The sequence below is a fragment of the Gekko japonicus genome, unplaced genomic scaffold, assembly GCF_001447785.1.
Source record: "Gekko japonicus isolate JY-2015 unplaced genomic scaffold, Gekko_japonicus_V1.1 scaffold252, whole genome shotgun sequence".
Taxonomy (NCBI): Eukaryota; Metazoa; Chordata; class Lepidosauria; order Squamata; family Gekkonidae; genus Gekko; species Gekko japonicus.
In genome coordinates this window covers 736,982-760,995 of record NW_015163612.1, presented here as the reverse complement: position 1 = coordinate 760,995, position 24,014 = coordinate 736,982, and the positions used below count along the sequence as shown (strand labels likewise).

The 24,014-nt window shown below is 43.2% G+C and overlaps 1 protein-coding gene across 1 annotated transcript in view; it reads right to left on the bottom strand.

Moving 5' to 3' along the window:
- LOC107107107 (triadin-like) overlaps window positions 1-24,014 on the bottom strand; it is a 181,568-nt gene that overhangs the window by 39,079 nt on the left and 118,475 nt on the right. The window contains exons 25-29 of the mRNA XM_015407344.1: window positions 15,426-15,470; window positions 13,403-13,453; window positions 7,814-7,840; window positions 7,410-7,454; window positions 955-999 (exon numbers count right to left, since the gene is read on the bottom strand). Of these exons, the coding sequence (XP_015262830.1) occupies window positions 955-999; window positions 7,410-7,454; window positions 7,814-7,840; window positions 13,403-13,453; window positions 15,426-15,470 (213 nt within the window). The remainder of the gene's footprint in view (window positions 1-954; window positions 1,000-7,409; window positions 7,455-7,813; window positions 7,841-13,402; window positions 13,454-15,425; window positions 15,471-24,014) is intronic.

The following is a 24,014-nucleotide window of genomic DNA, read 5'->3' as shown; positions in this document are numbered from 1 at the left end:
CACTGGAGATCTGGTTGGCTGTGCAGTTTTGTTTTTAAATGAGTTCAGCAGCTGCTGCCACCAAAGCACAAGTATCTTCACTGCATGACTGAAGGTTAGCTGTGCATATGCAAGAAATTTTTTAAAAACAACATGTTCATTTTAAAAAGCATCCTGTTAGGCAGTGTTTGTGCCAGAAATATTGAAGAGTTTTTATTAGAGTTAAGCATAACCTCACTCCCAGACATTTTGTGGTTGGCTCCATCTCCTGTGGCAGCCTTAGGGTTGCCAAGGGGTGGCGGGGGAGCCTCGCCGGGCTCCGGGAGCTGTCGGTGGACGTGCGCACGTGTGCCGCCAGGACGTCACCGGAAGTGACGCGCGACATCGACATGTTGGGGGCGTGGCCCCGATTGTTGGAGGGAAAACCATAGAGTTTTCCCTCTGGCGATTGGGGCCACGCCCCCAACGTGATTGATGTGGTTGCGTCACCTCTGGTGACACAGCCATGCTGCGCTTCGAGAGATGGAGTTCCCCCCGGGGCCCGATTTCGCGGCGGCGGAAATCGGGCCTCCAAAGCGGGGGTTTACCCGCCACCCGCCCCCACTTGGCAGCCCTAGGCAGCCATGTTGTGCCCACCACCCCGTGTCAGAATTCCAAAGGAGCTCACAGGCTCAAAAAGGTTGGGGACTCCTGTTATAGACTAACATTCATTATGAAACAAGTGGACTAGAATCCACAGCATTAGAACTGTGAAACATGCCCTTTGATGGCAGATACAGAAGTCTACATAAGAAAGAGGGTTTGTTTGTGTTTTTAGTGCTGCCACATTCTTAAAGCTAAGAACGCCTCAGCCTAGTTAATACCTGGGAATTCCTTCAAAGAAGTTGTGGTTTTTCCAAAATATAGATCTATATACTAATGTATATGTAATGGCTCAACTTTATGAATATTTTATAGAAAAAAAATAGCTCCTACCTGCTTTTACAACAGTAGCTGTTTTGTTCTGTTTGACTTTTCCCTCTGTGTTAAACCAAAGACAAGCCAGTTAGGAATCTTCTAAAGCCTTTGGTCACAATCCAACAAAGTTAAGCATAACCACACACCTGACATTTTGTGGTTGGCTACGTCTCCTGTGGCAGCCATGTTGTGCTCACCACTCCGTCTCAGAATTCCCTTGGTGGTCTCTCATCCAAGTACTAATAGCAGCTATTGCTGGTTAGCTTCCAAGATCTGACAAGATTAGGTTAACCTGGGCTATCCATGTCAAAGTTAATCTTAATAATGGTGTAATGACACAGCCACAAGTTTTTGATCTATGAGGATACCTTCAAATTAGACATTTACATTGCTTTTCACCTGTCCTTTATAACGTCACTGCAACAGTGACCTATGCTATGCTATGCTTGCTCAAATGTTACATTTCTGTGCTCTATTAAATGTTCTTATGTAGTAGAGACAACATCCACAGCATGACATCTTGGTTGTACAGTTCTCTATAACAATGATAAACACCTTTCAGAAGTTGATAAAAAAAAAAGTCTGCAGACTGAGGAGGTCAATTTTCATACGATGTATAAAGGGAGTGTTGTAAGGGAAGAGAAGGAGCTGAGAGAGAGCTTACATACTGTATTCTTACGATTCAAAAGGAAAAATAAACCTTTCCCCATAAATGAATCATTTAAAACAATAGCTTGTTTCAAGACAGAACTATGTTTACGCTGGTGCAATTAAGCTAAAAAAAAATATATATATACACCTTTTCTATCTTTTTTTCTGTGGAAGTCTGTCATAGCTGACATAAAGAAAGCATCAATTTAATTTCTGTTCCTCCAGATTCCCTTCCTTGCTGGATTACTGTTGTTCTCCTTCCCAGTCGATGGAAAGAACCACATGCTGTAAACTTACTGCTCAGCTCCATTGCACAGCTGCGTATGTAACTGACAAGGCCGTTTAGACACACTCAAGAATATGGAGACGTATCCACTTTACATATTGAAGCTCTTGTCGTATGCCAGCTGCATTGTAGCCTGTTCTCTGTCATCTTCAGTGCTTTTAGATTCACTTTATGATTACATGCATTTTTCAAAGAGAGAAGAAAGAAGCTTGTTTGGCGATGCTGACAAAGAGAGTTCTCACTGCAAAACCTGAAAGCTTCTTTGAGGAGGAAAGTTCAGACTAGAATGTTGCTAATTTACAGTTAACTTCAAGTGCTGCCTCTTGACATTTTGCTGCCCAAGACCTCTGGCCCTGGTTACCTTGAGTCACTGGAAGAAAGGTCTGAGCCCTCCATACACACACATTTAAAGGAGACATATGTGTGATGGAAGCAGCCTGCTAGTTCTTCATGGACAGGTTGCGAACCTCCAGGTGGGGCCTGGAATTACATCTCCAGACAATGGAGATTTGTTCATCTAGGAAAACTACTTTTGAGGGTGGGCTCTGTGGCATTATACCCTGCAAAAGACCCTCCCTTCCTGAAACCATCCCCCCCCCAGGCTCCACCCCTAAAATCTCCAGGTATTTCCCAACCAGGAGCTGGCAACCCTATTTGTGGAACAAAGGAGAGGGGAAACTGCTTACCATAACTGCTCACTCAAACTTTTCAATTTCTTAGAAAATGGCTGCATGAAAACACTTCGCTTTATTACTCTTCCCATAATTCTAGTTGTTTCTGAAGCCTCCAGAAAGATTACTGGCATTGTGCCAGGGTGATTATGAGAGCATCCCAGGCTATATTCCCAGGCCCAACCCCTCAGCAGCCCTGCCTCCACCACTGCTCCTTTTCGACCTCCATCTCAGAGCTGGAACAGCTAATCTTTCTCGCTGACTCACCCTTGGCCCTTGTCCAGGGTCAGACCTAGGGCTGCCAAATCCCCCGGGGGGCAGAAATCCCCCTGCCCCAGAGGCCCGTTCCCCGACGCCGGGGAATCGGGCCCCGGGGGGAACCCCACCCCAGCGTGCACGTCACAGGGAAGTGACGTCATGATGCCGGGCACGCTGGGGGCAGGGCCACGGCCATACAAGGGAAAACTTTATGGTTTTCCCTTGTATGGTTGTGGCCCCGCCCCCAGCATGCCCGGCATCATGACGTCACTTCCCTGTGATGTGCATGTGGCACACACCGGGAGCCGCGCTGGAGTCCCCCGCCGGCAAGGTAGGTAACATTTGGCAACCCTAGTCAGACCTCCTACTCTCGCACTTACTTCCAAGAAGGTGGAGGTCTCCAGATTGCACTGGGGGAACCCCCAAGGCAGGCCTGTAGCTACAGTGGGGCATCTTGGGGCTAGGCCCCCTGACTTAGTAGCAAGGCCCCATGACTTCCCATCCAGCCCAGGGCCCCTAGGTGGACGCGAAAGGAGCCTTCAATTAGCCAGTGCCCCCTAAGAAATTTAAATGCCCCCTGACTTAAAAAATCCTGGCTACGGGCCTGCCTCAAGGAAGGATCACCAAAGCCCAACCCGATGTCACAGGAACAGCTTCTTTACTCACTGCAATGCCGGACAAGGTGGGGAAGGTAGTGTCCATCTGGGAAAGGCTGACGGAGACAGCTACAAAAAGGCAGCCCAATGAGAAGGCCGCAGCAGGGAGGGTGCTGTGGCAGGCCAGGTCCCTGCCAAACACCTGACTCAGGAGTCCAGGAGCTGGCCAGTTGTCAGCGTCTGAGGGCTGGCAGCAGAGGCACAAGGCAACAAGAGTGACAGAGGCGCAGCATTCCTTATCCCTTGTGCAAGCCAGGGAGGCTCCTTTGGAAGGGCAGGGCTGGGAACAGGATGCAGTGACTGCCTTAGGCCAGCAGGGGCTAGTGGAGAAGCCCTATATCGGGGGTGTCGAACTCATTTGTTATGAGGGCCAGATCTGACATAAATGAGACCTTGTTGGGCCGGGCCATGTGTGTCATAAAATGTAATGCCAGGTAGCAGAGATATAAACTTTATAAAGAACACAAACACAATTAAGGCTTTTTAAAAAAACTTAAAATAAAACATGCTTAGCACTCTTGCAATATTTTGTTTAACAGTGTCTGATAACTGACACCTCTTGCTCTGAATTACTGCATCAAAACATCTGTGCTGTTGCAATCCTGAGTATGCTGTTCAGGTATGTATCTGTAAGCTGCAAACCTAGAATGACGCAGCAGCAGCAGAACTGGAAGAAGAAGCAGAGGACAGCCAGTTCCATTGAGGGTCTGATAGAAGCCCTCTGGGGGTCTGACCCGGCCCCTGGGCAACAGGTTTGACACCCCTTCCCAAAAGGCTTCACAGGGAGGAGGGCTGGGGAAATGGGATCCAAGGCAGGCAGCGGCCCATTGGGACTCGGACCCACCATTCCCATCCCTTGGATTAGAGGGAGTAAGTGAGGCTGCAGTTGTCCCACCCTCAGGTTGTACCCTGGGAAAGCCTGGGAGGCAGGGCCAGACCTCATTTCAGGCAACCAGGGAAAGGTTACTGGGAGGAGTGGGAGAGGGAAGAGGGTGCTGTAACCTTCCCCTCTTCTCTTCTGAGGTCTTCCCCCAGGGAAAGCCCTACCAAAGGAACCCTGGAGAAGCAGACACTCAAAACTCCAGCCCATCACCAGAGTCTGACACCACTCTTTAAAAACAGAGTGGCAAGGCATACTGTGTATTCCCTATAATGTTTCTTGAACTTTGGCAAGATAGATTTCTCAAATGAAAGTCTGGCCATCATTTTAGCTGCCCTGGCAACTCTGACAATTACACTGTTGCCCAGGCAACCCAAATGATGGCTGAATTCAGTGAATCCTATACAGCTAGTATGGCTTTGCTTTTAAACAGGGTTGGGAACATTACTGCTTTTAAACAAGGTTGGGAACATTAGCTGTTCTAGCTTTCAGGTGGCAGAGGCACTGGGCAGCTAGGAGGGGTGGGTGGCTTGGACATGACATTGTTATCCCACCAGAATCACTACCTGAGGCAACTACCTCAGGTTACCTGATGCCAAAACTGGCTCTGCTCACTTGAATGAGGCAGTGCCTGTATTGCCAGGAGGTCAAGCCCACAGTGTGTGGGTTGGTATATCTGAAGTATGAATTCAAAAGAAAAAGAATCACCATCTATGAATTAAGAGTAACTGGAATATCCCTAGCCATGGTTTGTTTTATTTTTATTTATTCCATTTATAACCTACCCTTCCCCTCCAACAGGACTCTAAGTGGCTTACATAGCAGGGCCGGCTCCCCCGCTAGGCGAACTAGGCATTCACCTAAGAGTGCGCCGGCCCTTAGGGGCGCTAAACAAGACCCGCCCCCCCAAAGCCCCCACTCAAAACCCCAGCCCCCGCCAAAAGCCTGCACCATGATCACTGGCTGACTGGGTGGGCGACAATCCTGGGGCAAGCCCAGCCCGGGCTGCCCCTCCCCTGGCAGGGCCCTTCACTCGCTTGCTTGCTCTCGCTGCCTCCTCCTCCTCCTGCTGCTGCTGCCTGGCGCCTGCAGCCCTTCACTCGCCCCCGGCTCAGGTCTGGCTTCATGCTGGGTGCAGCGCCTCTGGGCAGAAGTACCGATGTGGACCCCTCGAGCCCCTCCTGGATGACGAGGCAGCGTCTCCCTGCGTTTCTTTGCACGTGTCTCTTTGCAAGCAGAAAGGTGGTGCTGGGGCCGCTTCCTGGGCCCCTCCACTGGGAAAGAAGATCTGTGGAAACCGGCGGAGGGGACTAGTGCCTGGCCAATCTGCTCCCAGCTGGCTGGCTGGTGCTGCTGGGCTGTGTGCTCCCTCCCTCCTTTCCCCAAGCGTGGCTGCCTTGAAGTTGCACCCGGAGCAGAAAGTGGAAGTGCAGCAAGTAGTGGGGGGAGGGGGGCTCCCCTGAGAGGGTTGAGCAAAGATGCGGCTGGGCAGCAAAAGTGAGTAGCAGCACTTATGGTGCCCCCCCCCGGCCACCTGACGGCTCGGCTTTCTTTCCTTTCCTGGGCATGGGACTGGGCCTTTCTGCACGGGTGGCTTTCTCAAACCGTGGTGCGGAACCAGGACCTAAGTGCCCAGCTTCCTGCAGGGTGAAGGAAACCACACTTGTCTCTGACCACGTCTGGGGTGGGGTGGGGGGCTTTTCCTTCAGTACTGGTCCAGGGAGAGCATGCGGGCTTGGCCCAGGTCTCCCCTCCCCACCTCTCCAAAGGGGGAGAGAAGTTAGACTTCCTTCTCTCCAGGCCCCGCCTGGAGGTTGGCAATCCCATTATTGGGTGCGCGTGGGGGGCACCAGAAGGTAGCCCCGCCTAGGGTGCAAAAAAAACCTCGGGCTGGCCCTGTTACATAGTTATCCCCTTCTCCATTTTATTCTCACAGCAACCCTGTGAGGTGGGTTAGGCTGGAGACAGAGTAATTAGCCCAAGGTCATCCAGCCAGCTTTCATAGCAGAGTGATGATTCTAACTAGGGTCTTGTTGAGTCTAGTTCTGCATTCTAACCACTATACCACACTGGCTTTTCTGGTTTCTGCTTTTTTCTGCTTTTCAGAATTCTGATACGAAATTGCCCTATTGTAGGGTTGTTCACATTTGGGCAATTCATACGCCTTTCCTGATAAGCCTACTTCTGACGTCTGAAAATATGATTAACAAAGGTGAGAAAAAGGTCAAGTTTTAAAATGTGCAGTGCTGGATAAAATGTAGTATGCTAGCTAGTGCCAGGAGCTGGGGAAGCAGCACTTCCGGGCCTTGTCATGGCTGAGGAGAATTCATATATTTACTGCTTGCCACTCTCAAGTAGTGACCAAGGAGAGAAGGATGTTCTAAATTCAGGAGGTTTGTGCCATGGCAGAAGTCTCTAGCAACCTCTAGCAATCCAGGCACTGACAACACAACTGTCCTGCACGGAGCCATTTGCACAACTGCTGCCAAACTAGCCCATTAGGATCAGACTGCTGGTTATTGAGTGAAAAATAATTCAGAGCTGCTGTCAATCATTGTGTTCTGGCTGAATAAATGTTTGCATAAATAAGTAAGAGTTTCGAGCTTCCATTTTTCTAAGTCAAGAGGACAGTTATAAAAACATATGGTTCTTATCTGTATGCTTAGCTGAGATAATCTACTTTAGAGCATTCTCTCCTGCAGCCCCAGCTCTATAACTGTGTTATTTGTCTGAAGAACCTTATGAACCCCTCTAGGGTGTAAGAAGAAATCTGGAGTAGTGAAATACAACAGACAACACTATGTTGATGGTATTATTGATGGCCACATCTGTGGAATAATATCTTGCCAAACCAAAGAGCAGGTATAAGAAATGAAATTCAGAATGTGTTTTCTAAATTTTATCAACAATTATGTGTAAACTTAAGAGCTTGATTAAAGTTTCATATGCTTTCCACAAGCTCTAAAAAGAACATATTAAAAATACATCCTCCTGCAGCCAAGAAATCCAAATGGTAATTAGTTCCACACAGCACATAGAACACTAACGTTAGGAAATGTACGGAAGTATACCTGGTTTGGAAATAACAGCTTTTTCCTGTTTTACAGTTTCATGTTCTGTAGGTAAAAATGATCAATAGATTAGATGTCATGCAAATGTTATTTTAAAATGCCTTTTTGGTGATCACTGGATGCACAGCTACTCTAATAATGCTACTCTTTTAGAAACGGGGAGAGAAATCTTAGAATCAGACAAATATACATTTCTTTTTGTAGGGAATCTGGAACCACATATGACAGATACTTTAATCACACCACTTTAGGTGCAAAGACACTTCACAGCTTCTACCTGATATATTTTCAACAGTTAACACTCTCTTTTAAGATGTGAATTGGAGTTTTTCAATCTCCTGCAGTACCTCCAAGGGCTCTGATGAGAAATACATGAATAAAATGAATCTATAACATATACTTACTATGTACATGATGCTTCTGTGCTGTAGCTAAACAAAGAGAGACAAGACAATTTGTGCATTACTATCTTGCATATTTAATGGATTTTCTCATCTAGCCTTATAATATCCAATTTTCACACTTGAAATGATACACATTGGAAAAAACAGAAAGGGAGAATAATTTTACATAATGCCTTCAAACTCTTGTGTAAAAGAAAGCCACGAATGAGAACCATCTTCACAGAAGATGGTGAAAATTTCTTAAAGCTATATTCTATGGTATTTCATTGTATGATTTAAATGTCTTCATTTAATAATTCAACTGATTGTTGGCAACTTCATATGAATTCCCTTTAGATGTCATAAAGAAGTACCACTGGTTCTTTGTAATGTGTGAAGGAAGTCTGAGAGCAATCTTATTTAGGAAATCTTTCATAAATCTTAACTGTTGCAAATGATGGAGAAATGTATAGTTTTCCTAAGGACTGTAGAGAATTCTACATTCAATTGCTGGGAAAACAGAGAGGATTTTGTCCCCAAAGAGGTTAAATCATTGCTCTCCATTCATTTACAGTACAATCCTAGGCAGAGTTACTCCAGGATAGTTACAATCCTAAGAACACTCTCTTGGGAGCAAGCCCCGCTGAACAGACCTGAGTAGGATTCTGACTAGACCTATTTAAGATTGCTCTTTTAGGAAACAATCTTAAGGAAGCCTGTTCAGAAGTTAAGTGCCATTTTATTCAATGGTACCCACTCCCAGGAAATTGATCTTATGATTGCATTCTCTGCCACTTCTAAAGGAAAGGGAAGAGATGAAGAACTGAGGCATAGACTGATGTTGATGATATCTAACCAACAGTAAAGGTGCTTTAACAAGGGATCAGATGTACAACAGAGCTGATCTTTGCAGCACATACAGGTCAAGGTACGGTTGCCAGACCCCAGGTCTGAGTGGAGGTTTCCCCACCTTTGGGGGCTCCAATTAAAGGGTCTTTTGTGAGCGGACTGTCTCACAGAAGGGGAGGAAGAGGGGTGGCCACAGGTGGCCGTTCTTAGAGGCAGGGCTTGGGATCAGAGCTTGGGGGCATCCCCACCCGCCCCGGAATACCTCCAACCCCCCCGCCAGATCAATGAAGGGACCAGGCTACCCTAGGTCAAGGAGCTGAAATCAGTACCATTCATTCAAATTACAGTCAAAATGAAGAAAGAAGCACATAGCACCATCCTCAGCAGAGAAACACCCTTCTCAGCCCATTGACATTAATGGATTTAGAAAGGTATAACTCTACTTAGGATAGTACTGACAGAATCTTGAGCCTGTTATTTCTTATAGCATCTGCTGCAATTGTCTGCAGTTTTCGTTGAAAGGATTTCCAGCTCTAGAGGACTGAAGGAGTAAACTACATTCCATACACAGTTCTAATAATAAAGACAGAAATTTGCAACCCCCCCCCACCAAAATCTATCAAACTAATATCTATTATATTATATAAACCTATTTACATGTATATGTCACACCAGTCTGGTTCCTTCTTGCATTTTTGTGAGATTCTATTTACTAAGCAGACAAGGTGGGTGCCCCAAATACCTCTTTGCAAAAGTCCTCCAGAGTAAATCATTTTTATAGCTCAGCAGAAGCCCAGAAGTGAAAGGTCCAGCTAAATTTCCTGAGTTCTACAGCCATGCAAAAAAGGCCCTGTTGCATATTTGTGATATAAACAGCCAAGTGTGTGTACTAAACCCTGTGCATGTTTGTGTATGTGAGCATATATTCACGTATTATACTCTCATTTATAAGATGTAATATAAAATGGGATTAAAAGAACTAGGAGTGAGACATGAAAACAAAACTGCCAAAATACATGTGTTATCAAGGGGTATTGCATAGTAAGTAAGGAACCAGAAAAGAACAGTAGCATTCAGTTTTGGGGGAAGAAAACAGCAACATCAAAAGGACGTTTAAAAAAATTAGTAACATAACATTGCCAAAGTTCTGTGCTCCTAGTGTGGACTTTTCCATTGCCCAATAACACTATCTATGACAACTGCTCATGTATCTTTTAAAAAATTCTGCTCTCTAGTTTTAGCACCGTACTTGGCAGTTTATACTCTTGCCTCAAAATACAAAACAATACAAGTCAATGAGTTTTATTCATTCACGCCACCTAACCTCTATAAAATTCACCCATAAAACTTGCAGAAGAAACATATTTGAACTCTAAATACAGTACATAAAATAATATGAGTACAGTACATAAAAGCAAAGCATATTCTAGCAATGATCTACTGTATAACGAAAGCAACTGCATAGCTAGCTATATATAAATAAGTACAGCTTTCCAACAATGCAAAAATAAATAAATAAACCCAAGCACTTGTTCCATGTCATTTGGAATGCCAGAATGCTTAAATCATTACACATCATGGGAGTTTGCTTGGGTAGCCCCTTGAAGTGAAGAAAAGTTTTGTATAAATGCATATCAGCACCCCTGAAGCTGAAACAGCAGGGACACATTCCTTTAGGATATTGCTTCTTATAAGTCATCATAAGAAGGCAAGCCTCAATAAAATGGTGGCACAATATATGCCAGTGATTTCTAGGAGATTGTAGCCTACCATACCAATTTATTACCACACATATCACAGAAAGTTGTCAAACACAGAACACCAGTTGCGTGCTAGTTAGGAGCCTCTTGACATAGTTGGTACCAGAGTCTTTTATGCCAAGATATTGGTACTTAGGCTTGGTGTCATTAGTTACTATTTTTATAAGCCTTTTCAAGTTTCTACTGAGTCTTGCTTTCTTTTCAGAATGCTGGAAGGGTATTAATTATCTGTAGCACAGTCTTGCAAATTGGCTGCCAATAAGGATTCAGAATGAAAATCTTTCTGCCAAGTGAACCATGAACTAGTAGCACTAAAAACAGAACATGTTTTCTGATACAGAGTAGCATGTCAACTGTTCAGTCTAAGTGACACTAATTTACAGGATGTAACAGAGTGGATGTGGATGTGGATGTGTGTGTGTGTGTGTGTGTGTGTGGGTGTGTGTAAGCAGGAGGGCATGTTCACGGGTGGCTTTATGCACACAGTGAAAATAAAAAGTGTGCTTGTTATGACACAGAACAGTAATTATTCTACAGTCATTAATTTTACTCAGTTGAAATGAAAAAAATATGACATGTCAGGCTGCAGTGCTGTTTAGATCATTTATTTGATCCGTAAGTTTTAAAGCACATGTTCACCTTTACATGTAGGTGTAGTAGAAAGAAAAGTGCATCATTTCTTATAATTGCATTTTAGTTTGTAATGCTATCAAAATCATTCTTTACCATGGCTTTATCCATGCTTCCCTATTTCTACTGTAGTATAATGGGTAGCCACGGGTGTATCCATTAGTTGCTTATGAAAGCAGAGAGGTAAAAATGACAAGAACAGTTAGAATAGTTTATTTGAGAATAATTGTATTATAATGCTTAGTATACATTACTGATAAATTAGATCTCTGATGGCATAGTTTGTGTTATGTCTCATTAAGCTGCTGTTAGATACAGTTTTTGTTTGTTTGTTTGTTTGTTTTTAATTCCAAGTCTTGGCTCTGGAACATACTGAACTATCGTAAAGGCAGTTGCCCTAATCCATTGACTGCATACAACAAGAGGAGCTCTGAAGTATGAACAGAACCCACAAGAGACTCCCTGTCAACTTCTGTGCAGAGACCAGCTCCACATATGCACAGAAACGTCCCTCCATGGAAATGACAATAAAGCCCTCTTGTGCAAGAGAATTACGCATGCTTCAGATCAAATAAACAACTTTGTACATGCACAGAGTACATTGCCCTCACCCTTGAGCTCAGAGTACGTTTTCCTTACTTTCCCCACAACTATTAATTATGGGAAAGGTCAGCAGTGGCAAGGAGAAAATCCTCTGATACAGATTGTGAATCCATGGTACACCCTGTGGTGAAATCCACCATATGTGGCAATTTAAAACTGCCCCACATGGAGTTTCTATGATACAAAATGGCTGATCTGCCATGACCTTTGACAATACTGTTTCCTCACAGTTGCCAGTGCAGATAGGGACTCTGGGGCAAGTGATGCTCTGTCTTCTTGGTGCTTGGGAGGGGGGTCAACAGTGGGAGGGCTTCTAATGTCCTGGCCCCACTGGTGGATCTCCTGATGGCGCCTGGTATTTTTGGCCACTGTGTGACAGAGTGTTGGACTGGATGGGCCTTTGGGATCCAACATTGGCATATCTTATGTTCTTATGTTCACATGACAGCTCACTTTTTAACCAGTTGTATTTTTTATGTGAACCAAAGTTTGCCTGACAATGTGGTCTCAGCATCTCAGATGTTAATTTCCATGTGACTACACATCTATGGGAATACTCAGTGCAGTGAAGTTTAAAATGTGTGCCAGCCATGAGAAAGTATTTGACATAACTAAGGATAAGACAAAATGACTATAAGTAATTAAAATGCTTTCCCCTTCAGTTCATGTCAGAAAGTTAATTACAATGTTGTCATGCTATTCCTACGCAGGCACACCAGTAGGAATGGAAATTGTGCTACACAGATGGATTGTGTTGGCAGAACTACATAGCAAGTTTTATATGTATAGAACAGATATAAACAAGACTTACACAGAACAGAACCTATTCATAACAAATTCCTCACAATGTCACAGTGGGTGCATTCCACTCAGTTCCTTCAACAGGTCAGAGCTTAAACAGCAGTGGCTCCTGTAGCAGTTTACTGATGGGCTATCAGCTTCCACCTCTGAGAACCTCTGCATGGGGTAGGGCAGCACATGTATGTAGCTCCTGAGTGGGTACAAATGCCTGGCACTGACTGCTGATAAAATGTCCTGAGTCCATCCTGCGTACTACTACTATATCAGCAGTTGTCTGCCTGCTGTGTTAGGGATTATCAGGTCCCCATGTATTCTTCTCCTGCCAACCTAGCAGTTCGAAAGCAAGAAATTGCAAGTAGATAAATAGGTACCACTTCGGTGGGAAGGTAACAGCGTTCCGTGCACCTTGGTGTTTAGTCATGCCGGCCACATGACCACGGAAACGTCTTCGGACAGTGCTGGCTCTTCGGCTTTGAAACAGAGATGAGCACCGCAACCCTAGAGTCGGATTCGACTGGCTTTCGAGCAAGGGAACCTTTATCTTTTACATGTATTCTTATTGGACTGCTACTGGGATTCAGTTTTGTATTCCTAGTCCTATTGCATTGTTCATTCAATGTCCTAGACCATAAGATTGCATTTTTTCTCTTCCTGTACTGTGTAATTCACCTTGAGTCACAGTGAGAAAGGTAGGTTATAATTAAGCTAAATAACTAGACATTGTCATTTTGTGATGCATTGCCTTCTACTAAAGGTATCAGGTCCTTCTCTCCCCATTGGAGTGGTACTTGGTGATGGTAGTTCTCCAACAAAGTACTGTACAAGCTACTGCTGATCTTCAAATGTGCACATCTTTCTGTGTAGCTTGAAAGCTTGGTGCCCTCCCCCACTAACGCATTAACATGCATTCACATTAAAAATCATTCTGGACACTTAACTCTTAAAAAGAGTGTAAGAGATTACTCACCTCCAGCAACAGGATGAGAAATTTCTTTGGCTTCTTTTATCACTTTGGGTGCTAGAATAATTGTAAATAAAATAAAGTACATATTTATATCTTAATGGAAACTGAATGCATAACTGGTAGAGGATAAATGGTTATTCCTGATGAAATTTAATGGTCAATAAGAAATAGACGCCACTGTTGTTGGCATCTGATTTGCTTTATAACAAGGAGAACATGACTTTAGATTAGAAAACATGAAGAGAAATGGGGGAAGTGAACATTTTTCTTTCTGTTGATATTTTATAAATGACTATATCATTTCAGTTATTGTGAAGTCCTACTTTTAAATGATAATGTTGGGATGAATCTTACAGATGTGAAATCAGAAAAAGCTCATGCAAAAATATCTTTCTCAACCCCCCCCCCCAATAGGCTCTGTGTGCTCTGAAAACCTTTTGCTGAGGGCCAAGAGACCTTTGTGGAGCACTTGGGAGCTGTAGTGAGGAGAAATAAAGGGGGGGAAAACACCCCTCAGTCTTCTTCCTCCTCATTACAGCTCCCCTGGAGCCACATGGGATTTTGTTCATGAGGGTCAACCTGACTTCAGCAAAGTGTTTGAGGGAGTTTTGAGGGCTGCTGGGGCAAAGGAAAGATCCATTTGTGTGAGCTGCCGATTCATCCATAATATCCACATCAATTTTGTAATATAAATAATGTTTTTATAATGCCAGCTCAACTGAACAAAGTGTTTTGGAATGCTGGTGTTAAGGATGGCTAAAGAGGCCCAAAGTATGGTCTTTAATTACATGATGCAACAACCCTGGCCTTGCAAAGCAGGTTAGTGTCCGGGTCTGGTCAGTACTTGGATGGGAGACCTCTTGATAACCCCTGTAGCACAATCTTGCAGAAAGTCACATTTACACAATAAAATAATGCCTTGGATTCTGCCTAGATTTCCATGGGTGCAACAGGGGTAGGTTTTGCTGACTCCCCCTTCCCACACAGGACCTCTGAACCCACTCATAAGCTGGGTTTTTTTTGGAGGGGTGTCATCTCCCAGGAACAGAATTTCAGGATGTGCTTTGGGATACCATAGGAAAGAGGAATCAGCAAAAATTGCTGTCTTGTACTGTGGAAATCTAGATAGTATCCAAGTTCATATCATTAAATACCATGATTATATAGTTAAACCTAAGTTTCAAGTTGCCTCTAAAAGGATTAGTTAGAACACAAATTCTGTTTGGAATTTCTTTTCTGTAATACTATTTCTACTACTTGAAAAAGAACACCAGTAACCCTAACTGTTTGGCCAATCTCCACAGACTGTGCTTTAAAATGTCATACTGGTTGACAGGTAAACAAAATTAATGGTGTTTCTGTTGATAAAGTAATATATTTACATTAAACAGAGAATATAGTAACCTCAGGTTAGCAACTGTAATGTTTTACTTTAGAAAGTAAAGGTAGCATGCAATTATGAATGGCGCGGAGGAAGAAGATGAATGGCGAGGAGGAAGAAGAAAAAGAGAAAGAAGAGGAAGAAGAGGAAAAGGAAAAGGAAGAAGAAAAGAAGAGGAAGAGGGAGAAGAGGAAGAAGAGGAAGAAGAGGAAGAAGAAGAAGAATTGGATTTATACCCCACCCTCCACTCAGAGTGGCTTACAATCTCCTTCCCTTCCTCTCTCCACAAGAGATATCCTGTGAGGTAGGTGGGGCTGAGAGAACTGCTCTTGAGAGAACAGCTCTGAAAGAACTGTGGCTGACTCAAGGTCACCCAGCTGGCTACATGTGGAGAAGTGGGGAATCAAACCCAGTTCTCCAGATTAGAGTCTACCACTCTTAATCGCCACACCAAACTGGCTCTCCTGTTATTGGTAATAAGAACTGAATATTGTATTGAAATATATGAATAATTAAGATGTATGGATATTTATGCCCTTCAACTTCACCAGTACTATGTGAGAAGAATTTACTTAAAAGACTATCATAATTTCTATGAAGTGCATGTATTCTCCATTACAAGATATGAAAGAGTCATTCCGTTACCTGTTTTAGCTGAGCTTGCTTCTTTTTTTATTGCTGGTTCTGAAGCTAAAGAAGAATAAAAACATTTAAAATTCTTATTCAAAATTCATTGTTAATTCATTTTGCTTTTTTCTTATGCATGGCTAATTATTTATGCCATCATTCAAAAGGTTTTTTTGTCTCTGATTCAAGGTTATATAGAAAACAACCAGAATGGAGGATCAGTCAGGAGGTCAAATGGAGAGTGGGTTCACATTTTCTCTCAGGTGATTTTATGATTGCAATATAATAAGATCTCTAAGGAACGATGGGTTATTGGAAGATGCCCAACATTCGAAGGACCCTGTGGTCAGTTCAGTATGCTACCACAATATGATTCCTGCTTACATAAACACCTCCAAAGAGCTTTTCAGTTATTATTTCCTAATCCTTAAACATGCTGACTGATCCTTAAATGCATCCAATTTATGGCAACCCCACAGGGTTTTCAAGGCAAGTGAGTAAGCAGTGGTGGTTTGCCATTGCCTTCCTCTGCAAAGTTTTCCTTGCCGGTCTCCCATTGAAATACTGATCCTACTTCTGAGATTTGATAATATCGGGCTATAGTATACCATTCCACATCCCTGAAAGATCGAATCAGCATTTAAAATATTGATGCGGGGTTGGATTTTCCAATTCTTCCGCAGCAAAAGATTACAAGAATATAAGAAGAGCCTGCTGGATCAGACCAATTTTCATAAGTTGCCAGCCACAGCACAAGGAGCCTTAACTTGATGCTAGAGTCTTCAGCAGAAGAGATTCCTGCATCAGGGGAAGGCTCCGTTTACCAGGGGAACACCGCTGTTAGTGGAACAGATTCTCGGATCCAGCTCTTGAGAGGTCTAATATTGTACCAGCATTGCACCTGTAACAGTCTTTGCCTGAAGGACTACTTTCAACATACCCAAGAACAGGACAAGAAAGAGCAGATAACATCTTCACAACATATTATCACACAATTTACTGGAGAACAGCTACCATCCCTCCAACTCACTAACGAACAAAATGTTGTTGTTGTTGTTGTTGTTCAGTCGCACATTTGAGCTCGACTCTTCGCGACCCCATGGACCAAATCACGCCAGACCCTCCTGTTTACCGTACTAACCACCAACTAGGTATGGTTTTCTTCGCGACCCCATGGACCAAATCATGCCCTCCTGTCTTCCGTACTAACCACCAACTGCCATCAAAACTATACTACAAAAAACCGAGACTCCACAATGACTCCTCCTGATGGTCACAATGCCACACTGGATCTCTACATCAAGTGCTTTTGCCATAGAGTCCAAACCACATGTAAACAACAAACACCATCACATATACAACAAACTGTCAACCATGCTGAAAGGAAGGCCATAGACCATCTCAGGAACAATTCAGATATTATAATTAAAGAAGCAGACAAAGGTGGAGCTGTTGTCATCATGGATAGTTCTGACAACATCCAGGAGGCTCAAAGAAAACTTAAAAATACTGTTTTTATAAGCAACTATCCTTAGATACCTGTCTTATACCTGCATTGCATTGATGACATCTTTATTGTCTGGACATATGGTAAAGAAGCCATGGACAAATTCCACCAGGAATTCAACAACTTTCACCCCACCATTAACGTGACAATGAACCAGTCTATGCAAGAAATATGTTTTCTGGACACCATTGTACAAATACATGACAAAAGTTACTGATGGACAAATGCAAGAAATACGTTTTCTGATGGACAAATGCACAAAATATGTTTTCTGGACACCATTGTACAAATACATGACAAAAGTTACTGATGGACAAATGCAAGAAATACGTTTTCTGGACACCATTTTACAAAAACATGACAAAAGTTACTGATGGACAAACATATGTATATGCATCCAGCTACCATCCGAAACATCTATTGTCTACAATCAGGCTCTACACTACAACCACATCTGTTTCAATCCTACAGACAGAAATTCTCACCTGAGACATCCACAACAAACCTTTCTGGAATTAAAATATCCACCTGATAAAGTTAAGAAACAGATTAACAGAGCCAGAACAATACCCAGAGAAAGCCAATTACATGACAGGCCCCAAAGAGACAATAACAGTACACCACTAATAGTCACAAAAAGCTCTCAACTAAAAACAGTTCAATGCATCATCAGTGAATCTTCTACTGAATCATGACAGTTCTCTGTAACACTGTGGGGCAGACCTTTTCTTGCACACAGACAGACCCCCAACAAACAACTTCTCACCCACAATAATACAACATCTAACTTGAACACGGACACTGATACCAGATTCTGCAATAAACCCAGATGCCAACTTTGCTTCCACATACACCCAGAGAACACAATCACTGCACCTAACAACATCAACTACACTATCTCAGGCTCATTCACTTGCTCATCTTCTAACACTGTATATGTCATTAAATGCCAACAATGCCCTTCAGTTCTCTACATAGGGCAAACAGGTCAAACCCTATGTCAAAAGATAAATGGACACAAATCTGACATCAAGAATCACAAGACTGATAAACCTGTAGGTGGACACTTCAGTCTTCCAGGACATTCAGTGGGTGACCTCAAAGTAGCCACTTTATTGCAAAGAAACTTCAGGGCTAGAAATGGAAATTGCTGAGTTACAAGTTCTTACAATACTCAGAACAATGGAATCCCCAGGACTTAACAGGGATATTGGTTTCTTATCTCACTACCTGTGCTAATGTCATTCAGTGCTTACATCTGTATTCTCACCAATACCCCAGAAGGGCTATATATCCTCTTTATTTTATTTTATTTTATTTATTTCTTAGTTGGAATAGTAGATCAGAATAGTAGATCGTAATGTAATGAATAGTAGAATGTAATGTAATCTATCAGTTTCTTTCACTGTTCCCCCCCAGAATTAAACCAAACAAATGGTGACCATATAAACTAAGCTTGTTATTCCAGTTTGTTGCTCACCCTCTACCTATATGTATGGACTGGTAACTTCCATTTCAATGTATCTGAAGAAGTATGCATGCACATGAAAGCTTACACCTTGAACAAAAATTTGTTGGTCTTAAAGGTACCACTGGACTAAAACTTTATTATATTGGTAACCAGTAACCATTTTGTCAATAGGAGTACTGGCCAACTGTTCAAACTGAATTGCCTTCTGTTTTCAGACATGAGAGAGAGATCATTTAGAAAAAAATAATTTTGAGGACAATGTTATTATAATCTAGACTATTAAAATGTATACTGTACATGTATTGGTTTCTTGTGCCTTCAGCAGTCCAGTTCTGTCTTTAAAAAAAAATCTCTTCTCTTCAGTACAAAGCCTTTCTGCAAGTTACACAGCAAGGCTCCCTCCTGATGTTACCATTGCAATGCGGGAACTGACTCCTCCTTGAGCCTTGAAAATAACTCCAGAAGCTCTGGGCCACTTGAAGAAATCCCATATTCCTCCCATATTATTATGGCCCTAGATTTTTTGGGGGAAATGTTGCCATGGAGTGCAACTTATGTCACCGTTGCAGGGTAGAAAGGAACCACGGGAAACAGTGTGGTGATCAAGGTTCTTATTTCCACACTTGGTCCTGTAGATATATCCAGTCCTTTTGGAATCAAATTTGATACCAAATTTTTAATATCACAAATACTCAGTTCCCCTAAAGCCAGAGATAACGCTGTTGAATCTTTGGAACAATACAGAGATAGCATTATTATTTGCTGCAGTTCATCTAGTTATTGCAACATTATGGAAAAATAACAAACCTTCACTATCAGATCGGTATAAAATATGGGATATATATATAATGGAAAAAATATTAGATCAGCAAACCCAATTTGATTCGAATCAGTATGTTTCCTGTTTTATTGAAATGTGGTATCCAACAATCGAATTTATTGCCATCAATGAATCAGTTTTCCATTTCTCTCACCCTAAAGGAATACTATTTCTATAACTCTTTTGTATAGTCAATTATTGTTGAATTATTGTTGGATATAGGATTAGTTATTTTAAGTTTGTTGTTACTGAGTCAGAGTTAATACAAATATATTTGATGTCATATCGGTTACTTTTATTGTATTCTATGTAATTTCAACATTGCAGTACTGTATTTCTGTTTAATATTTATAAATAAATAAATAAGGAACCAGGATGATGTTACTCCTTTTCCTCCAAAGCACTATAACACAAGCAGGCATTACCATCAGCACTCCAGAGGCCAATGGGAAGAAAAAAAAACCCTAAAAAGGCATTCGTGACATCATGATGTCAATTTTGCGGGGAAAACAGAAGTGATGTTATACAGGTAGGGATCTCTGGAAACTTTAAAACCACTTCTGTCTTTATGGTTTTACCATAAAGTTTACAGTGATTCCTAGAAAGGTATGGCATCACTTTGGGTGGGTGGGGATTCCCAGAAGTGATATTATGCTGTTACCAGCAGTCATCTCCCCATTACTCCTGGTCTTCTGCTGATTGCCAAGTCAAGCCTGGCAACCCTAGCTTAGGCCTGGACAAGATGTAGAGGTTGCACCAATGGGAACAGTTATCACAATGTGAGTTTTATCTCCTCAGGGCACTGAATCTTTGCATTCACTGGAAGTAGCCTTTCTTGCAATAACTTTTCACAGATATTATTTATAGGATCCATGTGATATGTCACTTAATATTGTTTTAAAACACAGAGAGGTCTAATCAAGCACAGTACTTCACATGGATGCTTACAGGCAATTTACACAGTGAGGCTATGATTTTTGACAAAATGTCATTGTCCTGTCACACACATTCAGCACCATAGTTTGCTCTGGAAAACACAGCATTCATTATCTATATAATAGAGATGGCTGACCCTCCCATGTTGTTAAAAAATCCACAAGGGAGACACTCAGTGCTAGGGTATATGCTCCTCCATGTTTACAAATGAAATGAAATTAAATGAAAAGTTACAAATATATATTGGAGGTTAACCACAACCTCCCTCCCAGTAACCTCTGTGCACATATGCAGACTTGACATTAAAAACAGCAAAAAAAAAAAGTACAAGAAGAAAAAAACTCACAATGAACTGCTCAAACAGAAAAGCAACAGCTAGTCAATTGGGTGGGGGTACAAAAACAGTTGACTGGGAGGATGAGGAGAAAGGAAGGAGGAAACCAGGTGATTGACAGGGCAAGAGACGAGGGCATAGGGACCAGCTGAGGTGATGCGATTTCCCCTTCCCTCTTAGTCCTCTTGTATTTATATACATTTGGCTGACTGAAAAAAATCACTGAAGGCAGCAGTAAAGTTCTGCATGTAGAAAAGATCAGGCCAAAGTCATTAAAGTACACATGTGCTGCAGCACGTGCAAAACTGGGCAACTTGCATGGTATTTGTGAATCTTTTGACAGACAGTTATCTCTAATCTCAAAAGCATCACATATATTGGACAAACTGTGCATGGGTTTGCAGGCATTAAAACCCAGCTCTCAAATGATACAATTTGTTTAATGGTAGTTGTCCATGCTCCAGAGGCCCCAAGCCTATCACAAGCCACGCACAGGACCATACCATATTAGGATGTCAGTCAGTCAGTTTATTATTACAGTCTTCGACCAGTACATAACAATTTAAAAGACAAAAAAAAGACAAAAAGACAAAAGATAAAAAATTCCCGATACTATCCTAGCTGGTTATGAGCCAGTAAAAACCTTAGTAACATAAAAGCTCATACGTTATATAAAATATAAAGGAAAAAGTAAAGCTACTGTTCAAACCTTTTAAACCATTTAAAAAGTCAGTTTTTAAAAAATTTTGCCTCGCTTTTTGCATTCCTTATATACCTGGGTGCAGAACCTAGCCACCTGTCTTGATGTATGATGATTCCTATCTGACAACAGGTATTCTAATTTAATTTTGTTTGACCACCCTGGGAACCTTTCTAGCAGTGGGCCGATGATTTCTTTTTGGCTCGCTATATGGAAAGAGCAATTTAAAAAGATATGCTCCAGAGAGACTATTTCAGTCTGGGAACATGTGCAGAGCCTGAGCGCATAAGGGATCCCTTTGTACCATCCCTCTATTACTGCGGACGGCAAGGCCATGCTCGTTGCTAGGGTGAAAGCTCTTCTGGTATTATAAGATTCAAGAAAATATAAATAGGCTGCAGGAGCAACCACATATCTACTGTTTGCTGATTTGGTGAACTGCAAATGTCTGCTTGCCTCTCCAAATCTAGCACACTCTGCTTAATAATCAATTTTGTCCAATCTATGCCAAGATTTAGGAGGACTTGGGAGGGAAATCCCAGCTTTTCAATGGGCATTTGGACCACTTGTGGCCAACTGCTCTGAAATTGGTCATGCAGGATGAGAGGGAACAGCCCCTTTGGATTAATACTGCCCGTTATCCATTTATATATGGAAAGAATGCAAATCCTAGCTTCTACCCAGGTCATTCCTGTTTCCAAATGAACCCAGGAGTTTGATACACACTTGGGTACCTGAATTAGCACTCTAACTGGGCCAACACCTTGGCTTTGAACAAGCGAAATGCACCCGGATCATTGTAGCCCCCCTGTGTCCGGTAGAATTTCAGAATACTATTTGCTGATTTCTCTCCTACATCAGCAGGGCTGCTGTTATTAATTTTATTGGCACCAGAAGCCTGCACCGTTACTCCCAAATATTTAAAGCCGGATACTTGCTTCAGCTTATGTCTTTGAAGCTCCCAACACCTTGTACTTTCCCCAAAGGCCAGGACCTTTGTTTTCTGATGATTAATTTTAAGATGATTAATTTCACAATAAAGGCAGAATTTTTTCAGAGCCTGTTTCAGCCCTGTAGGAGTTCTGGAGATAATAATGGCATTATCCGCGTACAGTAGCACTTGGATGTATTGATCTGCTAGTTTTGGGGGATGAAAACTGGTGTCATTCATGAAACTTACCAGGTTATTAATGTAAAAGAGAAACAATGTGGGGGCTAAAAGGCAGCCCTACCTGACCCCTCTAAATGTTGGGATGAGTTCTGACAGGTGCCCTAACTGACTACAACTCACTCTAAGAGCAGTTTGCTCGTGAAGAGCCCGAATAAGGTACAGCAAACACTTGTTAGTTGTCGAAGCCTGTAATCTTTCCCAAAGCCTAGCTCTGGGAACTGTGCCGAAGGCCACTTTCAGGTCAACAAATGTTGTGTAGAGTGACGCTTGTCCTCTAGCTCTGTATTTTTCTATAAGATGTTGCAGTGTCAGAATATGGTCAAGTGTGGAACTTCCAGTTGTAAAGCCAGCTTGCTCTTCCACTAAAATCTCCTCCTGTTCAAGCCAATCTATAAATGTAGTAAGCGTTTGGCGTAAGAAAAGTACGCAGACGTAGAGTGATTTCAGCAAAGCATACTTTATTCGATCAAGAACAAGACGACTTTGGCCGGCTTGCAGGCCGGCTTATATTCCCTGAGAAACCGCCACCCCAAACCTCACCCCCACTTCCCAATAGGTTATTTACAGCGGCCGAGAGTCCCATTGGCTCTCGGCCAGGAACCTAGCCCCCTGATTGGAGTCCATTGTCTCTTGGAATGAAGCTTGATGTTTGTCTCTGGACTTGTCTGGACATGTCTGGACTTGTCAGGACTTGATACACCACACCCCTCCCCCCTTGGTCCGCAATGCACCCACAGACAAAGTCCTTCAGGTGGGCTGGTAACTTCCTGGTGCAGTAGAGCGGCAAGGTTCAGGGACTGCTGCTGCTTCTACCCCGGGAGCCCTCGGAGGTGAGCTGGCCGGGAGAGGTGCTGGGGGCGGCAGTGCTGGCATCCCTGGTGCCTCCAGAAGAGGTGTCTTGGGTTCAACCAAGGGTAGAGGCCGAGGGTCGGCCACCAGGAGTTGGGCCTGGGGTGAGGTCTCCAGAACCTCGGCCATGTCCGAGTCCTCGGGGTCCAATGACATTGTCCAGTGGCATAGCTGGTCGATGTGCCGGTGTAGAACTTGGCCATCCTCACAAGAGACCTCATACGATCCGGGGCCTTTAACTCGTATGACTCGTGCTGAGATCCAGGCTGGCCCCCTGGCATAGTTTCTGGCATACACAGGATACTCCGGGAAGAATCCCCTGGCCGCCTCATGGTCCTCTGTGGGTGGTGCCTCTGCTGGTGCTCGATTGGGGTGCAGGCAGTCCAGCCAGGTCATCAGGCAGTGGCCGAGAAAAAGTTCTGCCGGACTGCGCCCCGTAGTGGTGTGGGGCGTAGTCCGCTGGCTGAAAAGGAAAGCCGCCAGTTTGTAGTCCCAATCTGAGGAGTCCAGGTGGCAGAGGGCATCCTTTGTTGTGCAGACCATGCATTCTGCCTGGCCGTTGGTCGCGGGATGAAACGGGGCCGACCGGACGTGGTGTATACCATAGTACCTCGTGAAGTCCTGGAATTCCACTGAGGTAAATTCTGTCCCGTTGTCTGTGACCAGTGTATCGGGGATTCCCTGGGCGCTGAAGATCCACCACATTGCCCGGATGGCCACCTTCGATGACGTGGAGGGTACTGGGACTACCTCCAGCCACTTACTGTAGGAGTCTACAAGTATGAAGAAAAGCTGGCGCTGGAAATGTCCCACAAAATC